Raw genomic sequence first — 19,427 nt, 5'->3', positions numbered from 1 at the left:
AACATAATGTAAGCATAAAAAAAGTATTAGATTTACCTAAAAAAAATCCTTTTTGTGCAGAAAAACATTTTTATTGTATGCTAAAATGTAGATGTTTCTAATAGCAGTGTTCGACCTTTTGTACAAATGAAAAAAATACTACGACCCGATTAAAACTACGAGTTTCACTCAGTAAACCTTTAATTTTTTTATTCGCGCGAATACGATATAAAGCATTAAAAGTATTATCAACTTCATTAGCAAGAAATTATTTTCTACTCCTCTGCTTTCTGCTGAAAAAAAAAATACATTTTGTCTACGTTCGAAAAATTACACTTAAGAACGGACTCAGTTCAACTGGTTTTGGTTTTGAATTTTAAGTGTTCGATTAAAAGAGAAACATGTGAGGGCATTTAAGCCGTAACGGTTAAAGCAACCTTCTATGTGAAATAGTTCAATATTCAAAGATAAAAACACTTATTTTCTATCAAATTTATTACTTCTCTAGAATGTTTGTTTCAATCGCTACGTGAGATCTTCGTCATTCTTTAATCAAATTCCATGCTTTGCGAATAATTTTAAATCGTATCACGCTGGTTAATGACAAAACACCGATGCGTGATCTTATTATTATTATTATTTTTTTTTTGTCAAAAAGCTTTTTTGCTGTTTTTTATTACGCATTCCTTCAATGAATAGCTTTCGAAAAGGAAGGCGCAATTGCTAGGTTTGTTGGGGTGTCGGGCTGTTAGTCAGAATGGCGCCAATTCGAATACGTGCCAATAAATATCTCTTTAATGTTTCTTTTTTTCCCGTCAGATGCTGACATGTGCAGGACTGTATTTGCCACAACCTGTTTTTTCACATGCACAATTATTGCTTTTTCACGAGTCACCACTCAGCCACACTTTTAATGACATTTATGTTTGCATTGAAAATTTGTACGATTAAAAGGGGAGCTATGATCAAATTATCACAACGTTGTATTTAACGAGGTTTTGTTACTGATGTCTTTAAATTACATGCCTTCTCTTCTGCGCTTACTTTTTTTTCGGTTCTTCTTCATAATGTTCTTCCTTTGAAATTCTTAAAGAGCGAAATGCCTTATGAAACGATTTGAAGCACAGTGCGGAGTTCCGCACGGGTCGACTAGTTACTGCATAAGGCATTTCCTGGTCGCGTACTCTCTCATTTCGGTCATCAGAATTGGCACTCTAGATCGTGTGATTTAACATTTTTAAATTTCTTCTTATGGGGTTATTTGAATTCAAAGGTCTATGTCAACAAGCCCACAACCACCCGTGCATTACCGTGTTGCGATACCGAGCGCCAATAACAGTAACTGCTTGACCAGCCTCAACTTTCATTATTTTTGAAACAATTGCTCAATAATGAAAGCGCGTTATTGTATCGTATAACGCTCCATTTTTGATTACCCTACACTCTCAGCTGTCAAATTGTTCTTTTTTCAGGGTTGCCAACCATTTATTGCAAAAATGGCGGCAAATTCAAATCTTGCGTTAATTTTGGGACACCCTTTAGTAAGATTACCAGCCTTTCATTAGCCGCGTTCACAACACTTTTGCAACTCGCAAATAACCGTTCCGTCTCTGAAGAAAAACTGTTGAAAAATTCCCTATTTATATATTAAAAGAGGTTATCCATTGCATCAGAGAAAGCGTTTTTTACACAGCATCCTTAGTGGCTATACCCAACAAGTAGACGAACTTGTTTTCGCGTAATGAATTCTGGGTATAAACTCCGCATTTACTCCAGAAGGAAGCAGGAGGGGAAAAATCCAAATTTCCCTGGCAAATACCCGAAAAGCGACGAAAAGCAGGTTAGTTGCGGGGTCGAAACTGTCCATGGAAACGCGCCTAATGAGAGAACATCTGCCTCTAACATGGTTATTGACTATTTCAGACTGATGAGTTCATAACAAGGCATCAGGAGCCTAGTCTCTGGATGTCATAACGGGGTTATCGGTCTATTTCATGAAGTTCTGCCTTTGCCCCTGGCATAGAGTCGGTAATTCCCTGTTAATAGCTATTCTTTCTTTTAAAACCAAAGACTTTAGTTATTGAAATTGCCAATTGCTTCAGAGAACAGGCGTATGATTTCAAGCCTCCTGTGTACTCACTTACGCACAAAGCCCACTCTCTTAAAACAACAATTTCAAAAATGACGAAATACTACTCAAATTCGAGCATATCGCAGAGTCAAACTGGTTCAGACTATGCGGTGTTCAAATCTGAAACAATCAAATACTCAAATCAACATGTGCTCATTTTTGAAAATGCAATAATTTAAAAACTAAGTATTAATCGAGTTATGTACTCATTTTACTTCCTTTTACAAACTAGTATGTTGTGGCCATCACGAAACTTTCTTCTATATTTTTTCTTTATTTTTTTCTGATCCCTCCCCATGCTTGACGAGGAAGCAATATTCCCAACAAAAACAAAATTACACATGCAAAAACTTGACGACCATCCCAATGTCTGAATTATTGCAAAAGCAAAGCAAAGAGCGAAAATTGAAAGTTATTTTAAAAGCCTTGCTTGAATTAATTACAAATATTTTATTTGTTAAAAAACATAAGATGGCAACAGTTAAAAATTTTAAATCATTGAGATAATATTTCCGATCATTTCCATACAATTAAAATCACGAGAAATACGCAGACGACAATCTATTACGATTTATCTTTCTTATTGTTGCATTAATAAAGCTATTTTTATTCGCAAAAAAAAAAAAAAAAAAAAAAAAAAAAAAAAAAAAAAAAAAATCAACACCTCTTGGAGCGATTGGGCGTCAAAATTGAACCAAAGCCTGTTTACGTATGGATTCACATATATTCCAAATTTCAACCAGAACGTAGCATTACTTCTTGAGATAGGGTACTCACAATGGAAAAAAAAGAACGCGCTATTGCGCTACCCCCTTTTTTAGCTGTTGACACCAAAATAAAATCAGCTCTTATACTCACTAAGGGCTACTTGCCGATAAATTTTTCCTTCATTCCGTTCATTATTTCTTGAGATACAGCAGTCACAATTGACGACAAAAAAACGTTCTATAGCTCAACCCCCGTTTGGGTTATTGACACCAAAATTGAATCAGCACCTGTTCCTGTTAATGGCAACATATGGACCAAATTTTGTTTGATTCCGCCAGTTACTTTCTGAGGAATAGCAAGCACGCGTAACTCAAAAAACGTCCCATTGCTCCACCCCCCTTGGAGGAATTCGCGCCAAAAACCAATGGGCACAAGTTCACATACGGGCACATATGTGTACCAAATTTCGTTCGATTTCATGCGGTAGTTTTTGCTGTAGAGCGGCCACAAAAAACTGGTCACACACAGACGTGACACACATACATACACACACACATACATACATACACACACACACACACACAGACAGACATTTTCCAAAAATAGTCGAAATGAACTCAGCACACCTCAAAACGTTCGAATCCGTCAAAATTCGAAATTCGAAAATTTGCACGAATCCAATACTTTCTTCTATTTATTAGATATAGAAGAAAGTAAAAAGGAAGTATTGTATTCGCGAAAAAAATTTTACTCAAAAATCGGCCTTAATTTCCATTTTTCTCACCCCCCCAATGAATGTTGAGTTTATTTTTCAACCCGACCACACGTGGATATATGTCTAGGAACGTACAGACACCGAGATATCCATTTTGACGATTCCCGAGTTAATTACAACGAGTTTTCTCGTGACGTCTGTATGTACGTATGTATGTGTGTATGTATGTCGCATAACTCAAGAACGAAATGCCCTAGAAAGTTGAAATTTGGTACTTATATTCCTGGTGGGGTCTAGTTGTGCACCTCTCTTTTTGGTTGCATTCGGATGCTCCAAAGGGGGTCTTTTGCCCCCTTTTTGGGGGGAAATCATTATTAATTTCGATGTAAGCTCAAGTAGTGTTATAATTTGGCGGACACTTGGCGATATATCGCCAGTCTTTTGGTCGCCAAGTTTTTTCGCTAACTTGTCGACAAATTTGGCGATTTTTTTTTTTCTAAAATCTGGTTTCAATTTGGCCACTGTTGGTGATATTTAGAGAGTAAACTATTGAATCACATTAAAACTGCCAACAATGAGAAAATGACATTAAATTGGAGTAAAAGGAAGTCATGTGATGCACACATCAGCTCGTTTCAGTATGAAATAATTCAGCACACTATTTGAAAGCATGGATAGTCATATTTGAAACAAAAGGTTTCAAGAAAATTTGAGGCATGAACGTACTTATTTTTGAAAACTTCATTTTTCTCAGTGCAACTTTCACAAAAAGATTTATAAAAAATTGCAATTGTAATCATTACAATTTCAATTTGTTTGTTGACCCAATGAAGTTTTCATTGGGTCAAATGAAGGACCAATAATTGGACCAATAAAGTTTTCATTGGGTCCCTAACTCTTGAGACTTTAGCCGGTCCCCTAGGAACTTTGAGCTATCAAGAGTTAACCATATTCAACGTTAAATTCTAAGATTCGTCAGTCAGACAAAACATTTTCAATTGCTTCACAAGCGGATGAAAATAATAAAACCCAAGAACCCCAAAACATATTATGTGCATATGTTTAACAATGATTTGTGTTTTGTACAAAATTACATACAAATGTCAAACAAAAGCAGGGGAGCCCGCAGGGGGGGGGGGGGAGGGATTATGGCCCAAGTTGTGCCATCAAGATTTGGAAGGGGGTAATTCTTTTTCTATTTATTTAAATTTATTCATTGATTTATTTTAAATTTAAACTATTCATTTTTATTTTATTTCCATTATTTAATTATTATGTGTGTGTGTGTGTGTTACTGGTGTAGCACAGAACTTTTCTTCCAAAAAAACAGAATAATAATAATTAAAAACAAATAAATAAATAAATGGTTCAAAAATATTTTTTTTTAAAAATGAATAAAATAAAAAAAGGGGTGAAACTAAGAAATAAAACAGGGCAATAGGGTTAAGATTTTATTTTAGGGCGTGTGTGGGGGGGAGGGAATTTGCGCCATTGACTTTGGGGGGGCGGGAGGTGTGCACCCCTTAACAAAAGAAAGCTAAGATATAGGCTTTAAAGACAGATTTTTTGCTCAAAATCAGAATTGCGTATCCTTCTCATTTTTAACGATCCAATTCTTTGAGACAGTTTGAAGCTACTAAAACAAAATATATTGCAAAAAAATTGTCTGAAAGTAGATTAATTGTTTATTGCTACATTATTTATTTTGCAGGCAATACACCTTTTCACACCTTATTGTATTTTTGGGGGAACGTTATTTAATGATTTTTCCTTTACCTGTTTGTTTAAAATGTCCATAGTTCAAGATTTATTAAATAAATTAGGAAGATTTCAGAAAAATGTGAAAAAACTAACAAATAAAAAAAAAGAAATTGAAAAACGCGGGATAGGTAAGAAATTGAAGGTTTACAAAAAACGAAAGAAAAAATCTAGATACCAAAAAACGATCCTTTTGAAAGAAGTAGGTAGGGAAAAAAAGATGAAGGTGCAAAAATTTCCAGATTTTTTTTTTCTTTTTTTTTGCGACAAAAAACCTGAATGAAGAAAGTAAAAATCAAAATAAAAAATCAAGCGAGTTAAGGTGATACGGATAAAATTTCAGGTGGATGCATCCAATACAAAATTTAAAGAACAAAAAGTCTTTATAGGATCTTTGAAATGCAAGGATAAGGGTCATAAAAATAAATTTTTCTACAGGCGGTGGAGCAAATGCTGTTGTATTAAATGCAAAAAAGAAAAAAAAAACAAAGAATTAAAAAAAAAAAAAAAAAAAAAACTGAAAATGGAGAAGAAAACAGTTACCCAAAGATTGAAGCTAATGAAAGCATGTAAGAAAATAGCGAATGGGGCTAGGGGAGGGGGGGGTGTTCATACCCCCCTCATGAAACGACAAAATATATGTATAAGCCCACACGCAAGGGCCCAATATTGCGCTTTTCAACCTTTAATATCGAAAATTTTCATACGATCAATGAAAAATTTCTTCTGCGCCACTGAATGCAGACAGCCAATCCTGACCCATCACCAGAGCCTGATTACCACAGGGACACGTGTGGTACAGGCCCCCCTCCTCTTAGATTTCAGGGGGCCCAAAATCCCCCTAATTCATCATAGTAATTAAAAATAAATGATAATTTCATTCAGAATCTGGAGTACAATGATATCATTGATATTTTTGCAAATGCCAAGACAAGGAAAAAAAATCTCTTATTTGTTGATAAAATTTCTCCTTAAAAATGTGATATCTTTTGCAAATCCTAAAACCCACTCCCAGTTTAGTCTGTATTTACTATTAAAAGTTATATCATAGATAATTTTTATGTTTACGGTTTACGATTACGGCAAATTTTAACCACATCCTATATAATTATAATGTATTATTTCTTCTACTTTTTAAATGTACCTGTGATATGAGGTAACACCAAATTTAGCACAGCTGTGTTAATACGCAAGTATCGAAATATTTTATTACTTCTTTAATAGCATAAGGGGGAATATATTGGAGGGGGGGGGCACAGAATGAATTTTGTGTGTCAGTGTCTTCAAATATTTTGGGCCCCTCCGGAGGAGAGGGAGGGGGGGGGGGCCTGGAATAGAAATGTGCCCCATGTCCAATATCAGAATGATCGTGCTCTGCCCATCACACTTCGCTTTCTTTTTCTTTTTTTGCTTTTTGCAATTTTTAACATAGCAAATAATCTTTTTGAGCAGAATATATATTCAATGATATTTTCAGCAACAATGATCTGATTTCCCCACATGGGTCGATCAAAGGATACTTACGTTCATTTTTAACATGGAAAAGCAGTGAACCCAAAAAATTATCGCTGCCACCACGTGTCATTATGAGGGAAAAGACAAATCTGTTCTAACCTATTTTGCAAAACCAAGAACTGTCCCTTCGTTTTCGTCCCCTTCCTTCTGTGGAAAGCAATTCATTCATCAAATTCTCGCTCGAATGCAGGGGGCGAATGAATTAGGGCTGACAGGTGTCACCGCAAACCATCACATTAACAAGTGTTGTCTGTGAAGCTGTGAACAGCATGGTGTACAGGTTTTATTGAAAAAAAAAGCATGCAACAGGGGTCGAAGTGGTCCTATATATCCTATATTTCCTATATTTTCAAAAAAAGTATGAAAATCGTCCTATATTTCCTATATTCCTGTTTTTAATCCAATTTATTTCTTTAAAACAACAGTAAACAAACTATCTGACTTCGGATTTTTCGTCGAAAGTACGTGTGCAAACGAATTTGCAAATTAAAAAACTCAACTCACTAAATCCTGCAACAGGCATCTACTCTCATTGGCCACAGCAATATGACGCCACTGTAGTGGGTGGAGTTTCGAGAACGAATTCTGAAGTTGGTTTTAGAATTTTGCGTTTGGCAACAGCAGTTTGTTTTGTTTTCCAGCGTGGTTTTTTTTTTTGGTTTTGTTTTCGTGGTTTTTTTTTTTGGTTTTTGTTTTCGCGGGTATATTTTTGTGTTCAGTGCATTTTCTGATCGGAATGTTATATAATAGTCTTTTTGCAACTTTTCTTTTTGTGGAATTTTATAGAACAAAATATCTGTATGTTTGTGCTACAAAGCATTGGTTATTTCCTGTAAGTTCTCAACACAAAGACGGTTTTTATTTATTTATATAAGCTATGTTTGTGACACTTCTATCCCCGCAAAAATTGTGAGTTGCTGTGCTAATTATCAATAAATTTCACTTGGTTCTTTTTTTTTTTTTTTGTCTACAAAGTACACTTTTTTCAAAAATTATTCTTTCAACTACAGGAAAGTCATTTCAGGTGTAAGTTATAATTTTGTTTGAAGGTTTTTTTTAAAAACAAAATCATTGATAAGAATAAATAAATAATATGCATGTATTATTTCTTTTTTCATAGCCAAACTATTCATATAATGTGTCCTATATTTGTCCTATATTTTTTGTGGAAAATGTCCTATATGTGACAAGTCGATCACTTCTACCCCTGATGCAATACTAAGTTTGAGTGGGAGGGTATAGGTGTCATCTTTTCGAGAGAAAACCATCTCTTTTTTTCTAATGTAAGACAGGTTTATCATTGAGGACTAGAGACAAAAGGGGGTGGTCTATGGAAGTTTTCTTCCCCTATGAAAACCATGAAAAATCTTCGTCAACACCTTGTCAAATCAACCAAATGATATTATTCTGAATCTAACCGCCTCAGATTTTTTTTGAAACTTTCAGAAACTTTGCCTTTAATTCATTTATAATTAAAAAAAAAAAAAAACTCTCATTTATTATCGATGTGTAGTTTTTGAAATTCGTTAGAAAGCACTTTTTGAGCAATCAGGATTGCTTATTGTTCTCACTTGACTGTTTTGATGTGCTATCATTTTGTTTTCCCGCCAGCACCCTCTTCCAGCACCACCGTCGCGTCGACCGGCCTCACGATGCTGCTCCTCTTGCGAAACCCGTCTCCAGGTTGCGTCCATATGCTACACACACGCGCATTCATACACAACTTCACACACACAAATACATACACCTACACACACATACACAAACACAAAAAAACATACACACACTCAAACACATACATACACACAACGCATAAATACAGACTCCTGCACATACATACAGACACATACAAACACACCTACACACAACTACCCACACACTTATCACACTCATGCCTACACACAACTACCCACACTCATCACACTCATGCCTGCACACAGACACAAACACATATGCCTACACACATACATATTCCCCACCACACATAAACATTCATACACACAACTACCCACACACTCATACCTGCACACAGACACAAACACACATGCCTACATACACACACATACACTCGTGATTGCGAAAAATATAATTTAAATTCAAGAGGCCAAAATTCAAATATTCTTTTTCCTTTTCTTTTTTTTTTGTTACTTGCTGTCGGTGCTTTAAAATATTGAATCTCACGTCTTTATAAGAGCTGTTTTGAAGAGAATTGTATGCTCTTTAATTTCATGTGCCCTCATGCGGTTGGCAGATAATTTTTAACATTTATTAGTTTATTACTGGAGCCTAAATTTTACGCAAATACATTTGTGCATATGCAAGAGCATATTTTTACTTTGTTGACATCAGTGCATATAAAAGCGTGATAACGGCACATTTTCAAAAATTAATGCATATTACAACGTTTTTCATTTGATTTTAGGTTTTGTTGACTATGAGAAAATCAAAAATAAATATTTTGTTTTTCACAAGGAAGGAAAAATGTATGTTCAATTCCATCTCAATTCTATCAATTCCATAACTAATGGAAAAAGTTAAACCCTTACCCTACTGGTTGACAGCGAGAAGATTTTTTTTCTAAATAAATGACATTAAATGACAAAAGGCAATGCCTAATCGGAGAAAACATTGAAGAACAAATGGTGATTTATTGCAAGGAAAATCAATGTATGTGCACACACTAGCGCACTAGCGCAGCCAGAAATACCTTTTGGAGGGGATTTTTTGATCAAAAATCCGGGTTTTTTTTTTTTTGATAAAAAGTACCTTCTAAATTTTTTTTTTTTTTTTGGATCAAAACAGCCCTTTTATATGCATAAACTACTATATTCGAATTTGCATTTATGTTAAAGCCAATGGCTCTAGGGAGTGTTTCCCCCCCCCCCCCATTCGCTGCACCACTGTATGTGCGTATTATTTTCTCAGGGTCAGATTTAGACTTAACGGGATCCTAACCAATTTCAGGTATACGGCCCTTTTTGTAGTCCGAACACCTTTTTTTCTCGGTTGTGTAAGAGGTAATTTTTAAATTTTTTCTTCACTATGTTAGTCTCTGTCTTCAGATGCATGTAGACATGCTTTACTTTTTCGTTTCGTTTTTAAATGTTTTTTTCTCTTTCTGTCCGTTTTTGGATTAACCTTAAGAGAAAGAATGTTAGCAAGAGAGTGACGCAGGACCTCCCTTTAAGTTTAGTATAAAAAGTAGTTTTCTTCCCCGGAGGAAAACTTGAAAAATAGATTTAAAATTCTGAATTTTGAAGCATTATAAGGGGTAAATGGAACTACCCCGCTATAACGAACACTTAACTGACCTACTTGATAGGTCGCTATAGCCGAGGGTTTGCTACCTCCGATTTTTGAAAAAAAAAAAAAAAAAAAAGCCCGAACTCACTAAGATACTTCACTAATGAACATCTTTAAAAAAAGGAAGTTTCTATTAGTAATTAGGGAAATGAAGTGAAATATTTTAATTATATTGTGTGTACTCAATAATAAGTTAAGTATAAAAATTTACTTTTAAAAAAATCGATAGCATGGAAGAAGGATTTTACTTTCGGTTGCAAGCTTTTGGATTTATATACATTTCGGCAATTTTTTTTATTCACCTTATTGCAAACAAACCGCATCATGTTGATCTATTATTTCAGTTGCGGGGGGAAAAAAAAAAGCAAAACATTGACAGTTGCCTTTGGAGCAGAAACTGAAGATCCAGCACTAATATCTTCTGTTTCTTCATCAGAATTAGAAGTATAGTTCACAGTGAAGTTGTCCTTGTGAAAGGTGTTTGAATTGATGAAAAAATACTAAAGCTCATAAAACCAGAAAAGCTTCTTCGTACCTGTTCAAAGTCGAAAATTATGTTCAATAAAACTTGTTTGAAGTAAACCCGCATTCCACCCCCGATCAGGTTCGTTTACAAATGATAGGATTTCGTTCTCACTTTTTTCTCCAAATGATGAAAAACCTGAAATTTTAGAAACTTTTGTATCGCTATAACTGGTTCTCTAGCATTTGAGGATCGTCACAAGCGTCTGAAATTGCATTAATGAGATAAGAGTTCAGTTCCGACCATTTAAAAGTTTCTCGGTTACCGGTTGATTGCTATATCCCGGGTTTGCTATAGCAGGGTTCGACTGTACAAAAATATCAGGACAAAAATAGACAAAACTTTTAAATAGTTATATGCTCTTTCGTACATTAATATAATACACTAGCTGTACCCGACGCGCGTTGCTACGCCAACAAAAAAATATATCATTATACTGATTTTCTTGACAATCGGTTGAACGGGGCAGAAGTTGCTACTCTGCAGTGCCACCTGGTGGCGAGTGGCTTCAATGAGCATATTATGCACCTTCTCCGTGGAAAAATACATATATATAGCAATTTTCATAATAATCGGTCCAGGTATCAAGTGAAGCCGTGACTATACTCAAATTTTGTACTCACGCAGTTTGCAAGATCAATCAATCGCTAAAAATATCAAATAGAAAAAGTTTTAAATCCCCCCCGTTGCATGAAAAGCCATAAAACAATAAAGAAAGAATTTATTTGTTCAAACTCAAGAAAAATGGCAACAGCTAACTTCTTATCAATGAGATCTTTCACGCGAATTAATTTCTGCAGTCGATAATTTTATTCGTATTTATCCAATGGATTGTGACTTAAATTGGAATAAAAAAGGAACTATCGATCGGATTTCTTTCGAACTGGTCTGTAAACATTCCCAGTACCAAAAATAACAAACGGTGAAAGTTTCAGCCAAATCTGCCGGGTAGTTTTTGAGTTCATGGATGACATACAGACAAACATTCATTTATATATATATAGATAATGAAAATCGTTTTTGATTCGACAAATCAATGACAGCAGTCGACAGAGACTAAGAGCGTGGGAAAAGACAATGCATTGTTACTTGCTCACATTAGCTTTTGATCACCCCTCCAATCCTCCAATCAGTCGAAAATTGAAAAATTAATTAAATATGAATTGATCAACAGTAAAAAAATGCTTTAAAAGAAATGGTGTATAGATTTAGAAAATAGAAACAATTATTAACAAGAGTAACATGCTGCCCATTTGGACGATTCATAATTTGTACATTTGATAAGAAATAAAATTGGAGCGCACTTTGTTTAGGAATTTCAAAGACTTATATAATTATTTTCGAGAACTCTGAAACAATTAAAATTATCTAAGACACTTCATTTGAGGCAGCGAGAAGCAAAGGGATGCAAGTGGACATTTTCAAGTTTTGAATAAAACGCGTTTAAAGATAAGATCCTAGGTAGGTTTTCATTGAAATCTTTTTCTAAATCATGTTGTATAGCAGCAACTACCAGGGCTACTAGTACCATCTCTTGCCCCAAGACAGAGAAGAAGTTCACTTACCATGTGTACAGGTAATTTTCAAAAATTTTAATTTTGCCACTTACATCCCTTTGCTTATCACTGCTTCATTTGTACTTTTCAGCCTCTGATATTTTAATATGTAATTTTAACTGTAACTTTTTACGGTATTCTGCCGTGTGCAGGTAAAGGGCAGTAACTGCAAATTTTGCATTTTTATTTTTTTTTGCATTATTGTCATCTATTCTCCGCTATCTTTTTGTACAAGCTCGCTTATTTGGTTTCCGCAGAAAAAAAGGCGCGAAAAAAAAAAGTCTATTTCCAACATTTTCCTATTGTTAGTGTTGAATCCACCACACATTTTTCCAAATGTCTCGAAAACTCATTTCTGCAGGTACTGCCGTTTACCTGCACACGGCAGTATTGTTCTAACTTTGTAAGAAACAGCTATTTTAAGTTTGAAAGATTAAAAAAAAAATTGCATGACAAAAGATTTTTTTCAATAAAAAGTGGGGAAGCAAACGAAAAGGAATAGTGCTAGTGTAATATCTTTTTCAAGCTAAACAGATTGACAGTATGCAGTAGAAGTAAGATAAAAGCAAGCGATAACAAAAGAATATCCAAAATACTACATTCGGGATTAAATAAATAGCAAGATATGAAATGTCTGAGTCTCAAAACTTGTAATTTTTTATGCAGGATGCAGAAAGGAGCTAAATTTGACATTTATTTGCATTCCTTCTCCCTTTCCCCTCGCATTTGTGGTTTATAGTCACAAATTTTAAAGGTTTTCAAGCACTTGAATATGAAATTTATTTTTTCAAATAGTATTTTTTTTTCTGAACGAATCATGCAATTTTCCCGGAGTTGGGGGTTTTCAACAAAGCGGAGGCCCTAGGCCAGCGGGGGCCCAATCATAAAGCGGTTCCCAGGCTTTATGATTGTGCGGTCCACCAGTTTTGTAGAAAACACGATTGAGGCCCACTAACTACTATACATTACTTGCACAGCCAAAATTTACTTTGGTGGGGGGGGGGCGGAGGGCGTCTGTTCATAAATATATCATATTAGGATTGAAAGTGCATTAAAAACAAGAGTTCTGGAGATGTTAACCCCCTTTTCCCTTTATGTTGCACCGCATACAGTGGTGCAGTGAGGGGGAAGGGTTTGGGGGTCACCCCCTCCAGAGGCATTGATTTTAATTCAAATGCAAATTATAATACAGTAGTTTATGCATATGAAAGGGCTGTTTTGATCAAAAAACCCTTTCAGAAGGTTTTTAAATCATAAACCCTTTTCAGAAGCTACTTTTGATCAAAAAAACACCTTTCAGAAAGTTTTTTTTTAATCAAAAAATCCCCTTCAGAAAGTACTTTAATCAAAAAACCCCTCCAGAAGGTATTTTTGACCAAAAACCCCCCTCCAGAAAGTATTTCTGGCTGCGCTAGTGACCACAGATATAAATAAACTGTACAAGAACAATATTCAAAATATTTTTTAAGGAAGAAATTAACTTTATTGGCATAAAAGTTAAAGTTCCATGTGATTTTTGGCTCTGTTTCTCCTCAACGAGGGAGTTGATATCTAGATTGAAACTAGATAGTTTTAGTCTCAAATAATTCGCTACATTCAATATATTTCTATATTATTAAAAAAAATGAATTTTGACATCTTGAGTTCAAATTATGTTTTTCGCAATCATGAGTGTGTGTATGTAGGCGTGTGTGTTTGTATGTGGCGGGTATGTGTGTTTGTGTGTAGGGAGTATGTGTATGTGTGTGTAGGCATGTGTGTTTGTGTCTGTGTGCTGGCATAAGTGTGTGGGTAGTTGTGTGTGTGTGTCTGTGCAGGTGTCTGTACGTATGCGTGTGTGTTTGTGTGTGTATGTGTTTGTGTGTGTGTATGTGTTTGTGTATGTGTTTGCGTATGCGTGTGTAGGTATATGTGTATGTTTGTGTGTGTGTGTATGTGTGCGTGCGTGTGTGTAGTTGTGTATGTATGCGCGTGTGTGTAGGACATGGATGCAACCTGGAGACGGCTTTCGCTAGAGGAGCAGCATCGTGAGGAGCCGGTCGACGGGTGACGGTGCGGAGGGTGGCGGTGGGAAAATAAAATGATAGGAATTCAAAACAGTCAAGTGAGAACAATTAAGCAATCGTGATTGCTGAAAAAAACTGCAATGAAAAGCTTCATTCAAATAGGTAGGTTGTCTCAATTCACTAGTTCGTCATGCCAGAGTTTAGCAAAAGAGGAGCATTTTGAACTTGAAGCTTGAATCTAGCACTAGTTTCTTTGGCAATTTTCATAAAAGAAGTTTTTGGTTCATTATAAGGCTCCGACATTTTGGTTCCAAAATTATCGGGCGAAAAAAATAAATATTTGTACAAAAGCCTCATTGCAGAAAACTGGTGTCCAAACTTTAGGTGTGTTGCCCGATTGATGTTTGATTATTTTATGCTGTGGATGAATACAATTTAATTAATACAAATTAAAAACAAATAAGGTATGAAAATGAGGTTTATTACCGTTAACATTTCCCGATACATTTTAGCTGAATTTGTAAACGAAGTTATCTTTCAAAATTTACCTAAAGTGACATTTTACTCAACTTATCATCAATTATTTTACGACTTAGCAACCAGCGAATATTATAACGTATTTATAAATACTAGAAACGAGGTTGGATCCAATTCTGTCTTGGAACCAAAATGTCGGATAAGTCAGCCTGTCTTTTTCAAGGGGCTCTAGTTCATTAGGTTTCATCTCCTCAATTATAGGGGGAACTTCCTAAGAAATATAAGAAATCTTAATCCTAAAGTTCCTTATTGGCGATGAGCCAGGGAGCATTTTTGAGTGCCGTTATTTCTAATAAGAGAATTTTCGCAAAAAACGGAAATTAAGACCACAAGTTTTATCTTGGTTCAGATTCTGGACCAGTGTTCACGGCCCATGGGTTGGGAACCGCTGCCCTAAGCTATAGCTTGGTTAGCTTATACGTTAATCCGGTTCAGAATTTTCTGTATGAATAATTGATTAAATATGCCATTCTCGTCTTATTATAAACCAGTGGTACCCGCACGGCTTTGCACGTAATAGAAAATTAAAAGATCTTTTGGTTCGCCTGTAAATTTACAAATAATGTATGGTGAATTTTCTCGCCAATTGTCTTGTGCCCCTGTTACGGTTCCAGGTTATGATAATTTCGTAATTTACTCGTCCATCTTATGAGAATTTTGTTCTTAAAATTGGAATAGAAAAATAACCACATCGAGCTTTCTAAAAATCGCTTCGAGGTGCAAACCCCATGCTACAAACTAACTTTGTGCCAAATTTCATGAAAATCGGCCGAACGGTCTAGGCGCAATGCGCGTCACAGAGATCCTGACAGACAGAGAGACTTTCAGCTTTATTATTAGTGAAGAAAAATCCAAAACTGGGATGAGATACACTTTTTACTTGAATGAGATAAGCCTCATGAAAAATTTTCTCAGCGTAGATGAAAGAAATATTAGTGCACATTTTAGATATTTTTAGTGCATATTTTTGACGGTCTATTTTACTGGATTTCTATGCATACATCCGGACTGTATTTATTAAAATCAAGTTGGCTGTGTTTTCAGGTGACTCGCCGGCTTGCATTGGCTTCACTTGCAAGGATAACCATTGCATCCCAAACAAGTGGAGATGCGATGGGCAAGAAGATTGTCCTGATGGATCTGACGAAAAAGAATGTCCAAATGGTAATCTTTAGTCTCTTAGCATTTTTTTTACTTCCTTTTACAAAAAAGGAAGTATTGTATTCGCGAAAAAAATTTCACTCAAAAATCGGCCTTAATTTCCATTTTTCTCACCCCCGAATGAATGCTGAGTTTTTTTTTCCGACCCGACCACACGTGGATATATGCCTAGGAACCTACAGACACCCGAAACATCCATTTTGACGACCCCCAAGTTAATTGCAACGAATTTTCTCGTGACGTCTGTATTTACGTATGTATATGCGTATGTGTGTATGTATCTCGCATAACTCAAAAATGGTATGTCCTAGAAAGTTGAAGTTTGGTACGAAGACTCCTAGTGGGACCTAGTTGTGCACCTTTCCTTTTGGTTGCATTTGAATGTACCTAAGGGGTGTCTTTTGCCCCTTTTTAGGGGGAAATCATTGTCAATTTTGATGTAAACTCAAGTGGCGTTATAATTTGTCGGACACTTGGCGATATAACGCCAGTGTTTTGGTCGCCAAGTTTTGTCACCAATTTTGCGACAAATATATTTTTCTTCAATTTTTTCAGACTTAATCATCACTTGTTGTATCGAGTGATTAATAAAGTTTAACATGGTAAATGTAGGTACCATTCTTTTTTTCCATGTTTTTTTTTTAAATTTAGTTTCAATTTGACCACTGTTGGTGATATATAGAGAGTAAACTATTGACTCACATTAAAACTGCCAATAATGAGAAAATGACATTAAATTGGAGTAAAAGGAAGTCATATGATGCACACATCAGCTCGTTTTTTTTTTAGATCGGAAATTACTACTTGAAACAAGCCAAATTTTCAAGCGACGTTGACGGTTGCACAGCCTGAAAACTTTTCTGGAAGGATGGTTCAAAATCGAAAATAATAAATTTCTTTCTCGTTCATTTCTAATGCAGAAAACATAGCTCCATTTATTTAACCAAACAGGTTTAGTAATGAGTCATTTCTATCAGTTATTTTAAAATTGCTAATAACTCATATTGATATCATAAAGACTTTAAAACGAAGAAAAGAGTGGGGGCACAATATCATCAACTTTAATTAGATGAACTCCTCCACCCCCCCCCCCCGAATGATGTCTAGACCTTATCGGTTTGATGAGGGGAGTGAAGTCGATTATGCAGGAAAGAACAGGTCAAAGGAGGGGGAGGAACAGCGGGGAAAATTTGATTATAAACCAAAGGATTACAGTGTTGGTTACAACATTTTTGATTTTTTTGAATGCAATGGAATACATAGAAATACAGTTGAATTACATTTTAAAGCAAAAATAGAGAAGAAACAACATCTATGGTACATGAACTACACCGCCAGCTCAGTCATTTCCAGCCGAAGACTGCAGTTTCGTGCTTATTAGCACTCATCAGCTCGGCATAGGAAAGTGACTGAGCTGGAGATGGAAAACGTCTTAAGGAAGCCAAGAGTGCGAAACAAACTGGTAGCTAATACAGAATTAGCAGACCAGACGAGTGACCGAAGCAATGGTTCGGTTCAACTCGAAGATTGAACGCGAGGCAAGGTATATTCAGTAAATTACCGTAAGTACCAGTAAATTCAGTAATTTACTGAATATACCTTGCCTCGCGTTCAATCTTCGAGTTGAACCGAACCATTGCTTCGGTCACTCGTCTGGTCTGCTAATTCTATATTAGCTACCAGTTTGTTTCGCACTCTTGGCTTCCTTAAGAGGTTTTCCATCTCCAAGTCAGTCACTTTCCTATGCCGGGCTGATGAGTGCTAATAAGCACGAAACTGCAGTCTTCGGCTGGAAATGACTGAGCTGGCGGTGTAGTTCATGTATTTCTGCTTTAGCCCTGGTTAATGGCGGGTAATTTACTGAATAAACATCTATGGTACCAAAAATTAATAGTGAGAATAATCAATGCACTGTAAATGACAACAAAAGTTTAAAAACTAAAAACTCTCTCTTAAAATATAAACACATTAAAGAATAAACAAAAATTTTAAAAAACACAGAAAAAGAACTTGACACATCCACATAAGATGAAAATGTAAATAAATAAAAGTCACACATCGAACTCGAGCAGTTTGGTGAAAGGAATAAGAAAAGAAAGTTAATGTGAAGTTGGAAAGAAGGTGGAATAATTTCTGAAGATGAAATTGATTAGATTCAAGACAGAAATAAAAGCGGATTCATTTACTACTACTAATCTTTTCCATTGTGCCCTGAGATTTGTAGAAAGTCACCTTTAATTAGATACCCGTTTTGCGTGGTTTTTTTGCGAGATCATTAAAACCTCCTCTTGCCAAAATCAATGTTTTTATGAAAATACATAAGAGCTAGGCCATTTAACGGTCCATTCCACGAAAAACGGTAATTTTGTCCCGCACGTGACGCTTCATACATTTCATAAAAAATAATTATTTAAAAGGATGATGAACCAAAATATTGTTGCTTAAGAAATCACAAACGCATGTGTGACTTCTTAAGCAAAAACTTTCTTCAAAAATTATTTCTTTTTCATAAAATATAGGAACCGTCAAGTGCAGGACAAAATGACCATTTTCAATGGAATGGGAATATACATACTTTTTCTCAATGGTTTAAAAAATTATTTCTAAACTAATGAGATATGTTTCCTTTACATTGGAACCATAGCTTTCAAAATCTACAATTTGTTTCGTCATTGCTGTATTAATAGAGCAAAAATATGAGCTTATTCATAAGCAAGTTACCAGAGGGTGACTTAGGATGTCTCGCACGTGACGCATGTAAATGAATTTTATTTAAAATAGCAAAATTGTTTAATAAAAATATAATTTGTCAGGAGTATCTTTGTATCCAATGTAAAGATTGAAAAAAATGCTTACCCCTGTTTCATTAAAATATTAAGAGATATGACGAAATGTTAATGAAATTTAAGCGTATTTTTACTTAAGATATTTATTGCTTTATGTTTTGAAATGGAAAGTAATTGTTACGATGATTCCCCTTTGCGTTTTAATAAGACCATTTTAAAAATCCTACTATACTAGTGGAGCTTATCAAAAAATATATATTGCTTATGTGTTTAAGTGATTGGAGAGCAATTTTTGTGCTGTTACGCTGAATCAAAACTTTTATGCTCTCTATATGTAATTTTAAATGTTTATCTTTGGTCAGACATTCTATTTTTATGCTCATTATTGTTTAAAAAATGATTAACACCTGGAAATCAAACCTTGCAATTTTTTTGGCCGACATCTTGAATCTTACCATTTTGGTAAAAATGCTCAAGGTTTAGCGTCTGGTACTCAACAGATTCGAAATCAGAAAGTCAAATCCTTGCAAAAACCACCAAAAAACCTTATATATGGGTCATTTTCCACAAAACGTAACTTTTGAACACAAATATTTTTCATTTTCGAAACCTTTTGTTTTCTCTTTTTCCATTCTTTCATGAAAGTGTTACCTACTAGAAGTAACCATAAACAAAGGCCCAGCTAAGTCCCAATTATTTTACTCATAAATAATAAAAAAAAAAGAAAGAAAAATGCCTTGTTCACGCAA

The 19,427-nt window shown here is 35.1% G+C and overlaps 1 protein-coding gene across 1 annotated transcript in view; it reads left to right on the top strand.

Moving 5' to 3' along the window:
- LOC129227906 (low-density lipoprotein receptor-related protein 2-like) overlaps positions 1-19,427 on the top strand; it is a 146,766-nt gene that overhangs the window by 19,245 nt on the left and 108,094 nt on the right. The window contains 1 exon segment of the mRNA XM_054862527.1: positions 15,776-15,895. Within this exon segment, the coding sequence (XP_054718502.1) occupies positions 15,776-15,895 (120 nt within the window).

Source organism: Uloborus diversus, chromosome 8 (assembly GCF_026930045.1).
Source record: "Uloborus diversus isolate 005 chromosome 8, Udiv.v.3.1, whole genome shotgun sequence".
Classification (NCBI taxonomy): domain Eukaryota; kingdom Metazoa; phylum Arthropoda; class Arachnida; order Araneae; family Uloboridae; genus Uloborus; species Uloborus diversus.
The sequence above is the reverse complement of the archived record's forward strand: the minus strand, read 5'-3'. Positions and strand labels throughout refer to the sequence as shown.